Source organism: Penaeus chinensis, chromosome 41, assembly GCF_019202785.1.
Source record: "Penaeus chinensis breed Huanghai No. 1 chromosome 41, ASM1920278v2, whole genome shotgun sequence".
NCBI lineage: Eukaryota > Metazoa > Arthropoda > Malacostraca > Decapoda > Penaeidae > Penaeus > Penaeus chinensis.
The window spans coordinates 11,439,372-11,446,871 of record NC_061859.1 but is presented as its reverse complement, the minus strand read 5'-3'; the positions used below and the strand labels follow the sequence as shown (position 1 = coordinate 11,446,871).

At 46.7% G+C, this 7,500-nt stretch overlaps 1 protein-coding gene across 1 annotated transcript in view; it reads left to right on the top strand.

Moving 5' to 3' along the window:
* LOC125047560 (homeobox protein Hox-A1-like) overlaps positions 1–6,343 on the top strand; it is a 55,757-nt gene extending 49,414 nt beyond the window's left edge. Inside the window, exon 2 of the mRNA XM_047645835.1 lies at positions 5,856–6,343. Within this exon, the coding sequence (XP_047501791.1) occupies positions 5,856–6,343 (488 nt within the window). The remainder of the gene's footprint in view (positions 1–5,855) is intronic.
* Positions 6,344–7,500: the final 1,157 nt, after the last annotated feature.

Here is a 7,500-nt window from a genome sequence, read left to right as displayed (position 1 = left end):
GGCTAGAATAAGAATGGCAAATCAAAGTGATAAAATGAAGGAAATAATCAAAACAAAGACAGTCGTAGACTCTTCTAAAGCGGGAAATGTGTGCGCGGAACGAGCGTCACATGTTCCCCCCGCGCGGCTGTTCTGGCCGGGGTCCAACCTCCCCACTACTGCCACCGCCCTTCTCCCCTCTCCCCGTCCTCCCCCTCCCTGCCCTGCCCTGCCCTGCCCTGCGCCCCCCTCCGCCTCTCCTGCCTCCCCCACCCCCCATCCCACTCCCCGGCCCAGCTGCTGCGTCGCATGCCAAGGTTTCCTGACACACCAAGAAAACTCGGGTGTTTGCTCTCGTATATGTGAGGGTCATTAATTAGATTATTATCGTGTTGGTATTGTATATTGTCCTATTTTTTTTTTCCTTGATTAAATATTTACTTTGATGTTAATTACGTATTTGATATGGAAATAGAAGCAGCTGAGGCGTGATTCGTCGTCTTTCTCTTTCTCTTGGAGTAAATTCAGTTCACTCCATTTACATATCTTCCTTACGGTGATAATAATGACCCTTCGGACGTTGACCGAATTCAGTCTACTTCCCTAATCCCCTATTCCTCTCTCTTCTTCTCCCTTTTCTCTTATTTTCCTCTCCGTTTCCATTCAATTAACGGAAATCGAGAGCCGTTGCACTGCCTCCCTCCTTCCCTTCTCCCCGACTCGGAAAAGGCAACGAAACCACCATGAAACAAAGGGCGGCATCGCGATCCATAGATGAAATCAATAGAAAAGACCCCTTTAGTATCAGCCACTTCCAGGACATGTCTTCGAGGCTGTGTCTATAATCACGATGTCAGCTTCCCCTTTTATTTGCAATTTTCAAGCTTCGTGGACGTGTTATTCTCACTGTGTAATTCGAAGATCACTATTTCCTGCGTTCATTCGTTCGATGTGTAATTATCGATAAAGAGAAAAGGAGGTGAGAAGGAGGGTGGTATCGAGGAACAGAGGAAGGAGGATTGGATCAAGGGTGTTAGATTAGGAGAAGCAATGCAAATAGTATTGATCTGTAAGAAGTAGAAGTTTTCACTGTTGAGGCCCCAGTGTCGAACGAGATGGCGAAGGGGCGGGGCAGATGGGCGGGGAGGGGGGGAGGGGGGGCGCAGTAACCACTCCCCCCTTTCCCTCTTCCTCTCCGCCCTCCCTTATCCTTTAAAGAAAGTAAGAATTCGATTTTAAAGAATGAATAAAAGGGACCAAAGAGTGTAAATGGGTAAAAAAAAAATTATAAAAAAGAAAATAGTATGGAAGGGATACCGACCTATCTCATTTCGCTGTATTGATTTCCGCTGCACAGTTATAAACGAAATGAGAAAAAAATAATAATCATCATTGGCAAAGAACGGAATTATATATCATCTGAGAAATGTCTTATGAAAGCAGAACGAGAAGGAGGAAGGGAAATAGACATAACAACCGCTGACTCGCACATCAAGTTAGACTTTCTTAGAACACGGAATGATTGGCTAATGACAGTGTAGTTTGGTTTTGCTGTATGTTGATATTGAAGGACTTGGACAGTGCAGAGGAAGTGCCTGGTACTGTCCTTCGTGTACAGTCTTGGTAGGTCTGTGCATGTCGATATGCATGCATGCGTGTTTTTTGAATGCACATGCGCGCAGAGAAGATTTTGAGAAGGAGTTTGCAAAGTCGCAACGCGTTTCGAAAAGTATGATTCTGCAAAGTGTCGAAATATTTTTCTCTAGAAGTTGATATTTTAAAGATGATACTTTTGAAAAGGAAAAAAAATCACACCTGCAAAAGGCTGTCTAGGAAAACACTTTTCGTTATTGATGGGAGAGTACCCTAGTCAATACAAAGGGTGTCCAAACAGTTTTTTTTCAAAAGACCGATTCTTTAAAAGGATACCATTCCAAAGAAGACTTCCCCATCAAAAGAATGTGTGTGTATATGTGTATATATATATATATATATGTATATATATATATGTATGTGTATATATAAAACAATACAAGAAAACACTCCACATTATCGACAAAAAAAGAATAGCATAGAAGGTACTAAACGGGATTTTCCTCCCCCCCCTTCCCCTCAACCACCCCCTCTTCTCCCTCTCCCCTCAACCCCCTATCTTCTCCCTCCCCCTCACCCCCCCCCCCCATCTCCCTCCCTCCCCCCAAAGAACTAGACGAGGCTGCTGCCACCCCTAAATATAGAGCAGCGAGTGAGCTACATGTGTTTCTTGTTGTGGCGAGAGAAAGTGTTCCGAGCCTATACATCTTGCATGCGAGAGGGTAATGGTAGGTTGGCCCAGCTGTGTTTCTGGTTACAGCTTATCATAATAGCTCTAACACACCGCCGACAAAATGTTTTATTTCGGAGATGCTTGCGGAGGAAGAGTGCAAAGCAATTTCTTGGGAGTAGGGCTTGGGTGTGTATGTGTGTGAGGGAGAGAGAGAGAGAGGATAAGAGACAGACAGACAGACAGACAGACAGACAGACAGATAGACAGAGAAAGAAATAGAGAGAAAGAGAGAACGGGAGAGAGAGTGAGAGAGAGATGGAGAGAGATAAAGACAGAGAGAGAGAGAGAGAAAGGGAGGCACGAGTTCTATGTTGTAGTTTTTTTCGAGTTTTATGCATATGGGGAAGGAAGGAATTGGAAGTTTGTCAATTTTGAGTTTTGTTTTGGATTATCCCTCTTTCTTCTTGGATTTTGCTTTGGTTTGTCTATCTATCTCTCTATTTATCTATCTATCTATCTATCTGTTTATCTGTCTATCTACCTTTATGTCTATATATGTCTCTATGTATCTGCCAACCTACGTACCTACCTGTTTTTCATTTTTTCTCTCTTTCTCTCTTTCGCTTTCTCTCTTTATTCTCTTCGTCTGCACTTTACTTTGTTTCATTCTCCTAAAATAGCATTTTTTTTCATGCACTTGCATTTTCCCGATTTTAAGATTTCCTTCTCTTTATTTCCTTTCTTGCTCTTCCTTTTTTTTGCTTCTCTTTGATCTTTTCGCCCCCCCCCCCCCTCCTTCCTCTTCTCTCATCTCCTTTCCTTCCTCCCCTCATTTCCTCCCCTCATCTTCCCTCATTTCCCCTTCCTCTTCTCTCATCTCCTTCCCTTCCTCCCACTCTATTCTTCCCCTTATCTCCCCCTCTCTCCCCTTCCTCTTCTCTCATCTCCTCTCCTTCCCTCCCCTCCTCTCCCCCTCCTCGTCCCCTCCTCTCCCCTCTCCTCGTCCCCTCACATCTCCCCGACAGCCTCTTTCAGCTCTTCGTGCCAGAGTTTCGAGTCAAGAGCTCTTGGCTTGACAGACGAAACAGACTCGCAGATTACCCTCAGCCACACACTCCCCTTCTGTGCCCTCTGCCTCACCCCCTCCTTTCTCTTTCCTCCCCCTCGCGTCTCTTCTTCTCCACCTCGTCATCACTTCCCTTTCTCCTTCATCCCCTCTTCTTCTCTCTTCCTACATCTCCTCCTCCTACCTTCCCTTCCTTCTCTCCTCCCTTCTCTCCTCTTCCATCCCGTCTCTTTCCTCCTCCCCCATCTCTTCCTTTCGTCCCCACTCCCTTGCTTTTCTCCTCTCCCTCCCCTTCTCCCCCATTCCCTTCCTTCTCTCTTCCCCCATCCCCTCCCTTCTCTCCCCTCCCTCCCCTTCTCCCCCATTCCCTTCCTTCTCTCTTCCCCCATCCCCTCCCTTCTCTCCTCTCCCTCCCCTTCGTCCCCATCCCTCCTGTCTCTCCTCCCCCCCCATCCCCTCTCTTCTCTCCTCCCCCACCCTCTCCCGTCTCTTCCCTCCTCCCAGCCCCGCCCCCCCCCCCTCCCCCTCCTCTCAGTGTCTCGAGACTGTGTTCCTTTTGCGTCTTTTTCATTCCTTTCTTTCTCCTCTTTCGCTCTGTGTTTCTTCATTTTATTATTTTCTTCCTTACTCCCCTATTCTGATTTTTTTTTTCTTTTTTATTCTTCTTGTTCTTTTCTTATTCACTTCTTCTTTTTTTGTTCTTTTCTTATTCTTTGTTCATTGTTCTTATCTATTCTTATCTTTCTATTTTTTTTAATTTGTTTTTATTTCCCTTCATATCCTTCCATTCTTATTCTTCTCTTTTTATGCATCTCTTTTCATTCATTTTCTCTTACTCTTCTCTTATCCTCCTCTCTTCTATTTCCTCCTCCTCCTCCTCCCCTGTTATTCGCTTTTTTTCTTCTCCAGTCTTCTACCCTATCCTTAATTATTTTCTTATTTTTATACATTTTCATTTTTTCTTTCCCTCTTCTCTCATTTCGTACTTTTTTTTTCTTTCTTTCGTTCTTTTTTCTTTCTCTTTGTCTTCTTTCTTGCAGCCTCCATTATTCTTGTTTTCATACATTTTCATTTTTTCTTTTCCTCTTCTCTCATTTCGTACCTCTTCTTCCTTTCTTTCTTTCGTTTCTTTTTCTTTTTTTTCTTTCTCTTTGTCTTCTCCCAACAACCTTTTATTTACACTAGTTCCCTGCGCAGTGTTTTCTTATCTCCTGAAATTGTTTTATATATTTTAGATCTCTTTTCTCTCTCTGTGGAACAAGTGTTTTATGTATGAATATTAAGTTTGTTTTTAATATGCAAAATTAGTATGTTTTTTTAATGTTGCAATTTCTTATCTTTTCTTTTTGGGGTAAGTCTTATATCTAAAAGAAGTAGATTTCCAAAAAAAAAATTAATCATTATTGTTATCTCCTTCCTTAAAAGGTACTGATAAGATCTATCTGATAATAAAGAATAATAATATCGATGGAATATTTTTTTTAAGTACCCGGATATTATCTTCTAAATGCTGTGATTATGACAAATTTATATAATTAAGATGTATACTAGGTATTGCTTCTAAAATCTCAAACGAAATGCTCTTAATTCAATAACACACGTCAAATAAGCAAAAAACTAAATTAGAAAAAAATATAATTTCCCCGAATGCAAGGCTAGTAAATCAATTAATACAGAATATAGACCTATAACAAAAAATGAAAACTAGACAAATAATCGCAAAAAAAAATCTAAATGAAGCAATTCTAATACGAAGGAAAAATCCGAGACCGAAAAAAGAAGGAGTATTAAAACCTGGCCAAGCGCAGGCTCCTCAAACGTGCAAACTACTGTGAAAATACTTCTCCAGGAATCCCCCAGTGCTCACAATGCGAGTCATAGCGTGAAGCGAAGCCAAACACGGAATGAGTTTAACCAACGAGCATTACAAAGGAGACAAACACATATCGGTTACACTCGCCGGTGAAGAGCGCGAAACACACTCAAGTTTAAACAGTCGTATTGTTCCCCAGTCTCGTCCGGGCCGGCTGCGGTGATGGATGTTGGACGAGGGAACATGACTATCAGTATATTTCTTGTATTTCTCAAGGATTCTTGTTTAAGTATCTAATTTAAATGACCTCAATGACTTTTTGGCGTTGATTTAAATGTGTGTGGTTTGGGGGTCCTGCGTGTGGACTTGCCGCTTTTGTCGGTGTTCGTGGGGGGGAGGGGGACTCTGTCTGTCTGTCTGTCTGTCGGGCTGGATGGTTGGCTGAAAGTTCCTGACTCTGTGTATGTGTGTGTGTGTGTGTGTGTGTGTGTGTGTGTGTCTGTCTGTCTGTGTGTGTGTGTGTGTGTGTGTGTGTGTGTGTGTGTGTGCGTGTGTGTGTGTGTGTGTGGTCCTTAGTGTATATTTGATTGCATGTGTGCATATATGACTGTCCTGGAGAGACAGTTTTCACAGCATGACACTGCATATTTTTTATCTTGGAGCTATCGTTTGTTTGCCTTTATTCCTCTGCCGCTCCTTCCCTGTGCTAACGCGTCCCCTTGTCTCCGCAGCGCCCAAGACGGACTACGGCGGCTTCGGCGGCGGGACGGGCCGCACCAACTTCACCACGAAGCAGCTGACGGAGCTCGAGAAGGAATTCCACTTCAACAAGTACCTGACGCGCGCGCGGCGCATCGAGATCGCGTCGGCGCTTCAGCTCAACGAGACGCAGGTCAAGATCTGGTTCCAGAACCGCCGCATGAAGCAGAAGAAGCGCATGAAGGAGGGCCTCATCCCCCCCGACCCCCCCACCGTGTCCACCCCGAGCGAGAACAGCAACGATTCCGACTCGACGACCAACAACAGCGGCGGCGCGGGCGGCGGCTCGGGCGGCACCGGCAGCACCACCTCCGGCGGCGGCGGCGGCGTCACCACCAAGCCCGAGTCGCCGGGTTCCGTCGGCAGCGGCACCAGCGCTTCCCAGCCCCTGCAAGTGCCCACGAGCGCCAGCAAGCCCAAGACGCAGGCGCTGCCCGCCACCACCCAGAGCCCCTCGTAAGGGCGCCCTTGGGCCTCGGGTCCGAATGAGCTTTAACCCCGAGCCTCGCCGTGGGCGGTGGCAGGGTGAGGGCGGCGCCCGCGGCAGCCCCGCCGTGGGCCTGCCGCCGGGTTTGCCAAACGTTCTCAGGGTTCCTCTTATCATAACCGGCAGTCGCGTCGTCGGGCCGCCCGCGGCTCCTTGTACCAGTGTCAGACGCACACCACTGCAGCAGAAGGCGGCACCATCCGCCGCCCGCCTCCTCGACACGCCCACGCGCCCGTCAGGCCCCTCACCCGGGCCGAGCGGGCGGCGCGGCGTCGCCTGAGAGGGTCTGCCGTCGATCGCGGAACCGAACCTTGTGATGCAAAAGCGTGCAACTCTCCGACTCGCAACGTCTCTTCTTCGTGTCCTGAGCGGCGCCGGTGACCCGGGCCCCGTGACGGCGCCCGGCGAAGGGGCAGCAGGTGCGGCCCCGGGAGAAGTGGCAGCGAAGGGCGCGCCCCCGGGGATCCACCTGGGCCACCTTGTCACTGATCCTGTCGGGCCTGTAGGACCTGCAGGAGTGGCTGCAGGACCTCTCGGCTTCTAGCGACGTCACGGCGGTGGCTGTCATCATCACTCTTCTAGCTCAGGGAATTTGATCACTTCATGCTGCAGCCTTTCACGCTGACCTCTGCCGGCAGGACTCCCTCGACACGCCCGCGCCCGGAGGAGCCGTGCCGCAGGAGGTCAACCTCATTGGCCTCTCTTCATCGGTCGTCTTCTGGGATGAAAGTCGTTTTCATTTTGTCAGTCTTTTTTGAAATTTCATTTGACTTCCTGGCTTGAGCTTCGAAGCTTATTTTTGAATGTTAGAGGGAAAGAAACACTAAAGGAAGTGGCAATGCGGAGGCGACACCCGCTCTTCCCAAGCTTCACGTGCAATATTGTTTCTGTGGGAAGGCTGTGGTGTCTTTAATATGGTGACACGAGGATTAGTTGAAGGTGTAATGTATGTAGTGATGGATGTGTATATATTATATAAATATATTTTTCTGGTAAACATACCATATTGTCCGCATTGTTGGCTGCAATAGGGATGTCCCCTTTTAAATGCTATGTAATAATTTAAGTATATTATTTTATTTTTTCGTCCTTTTCTATAAAAAAAAAATCATTTTCACGGATATTATTGC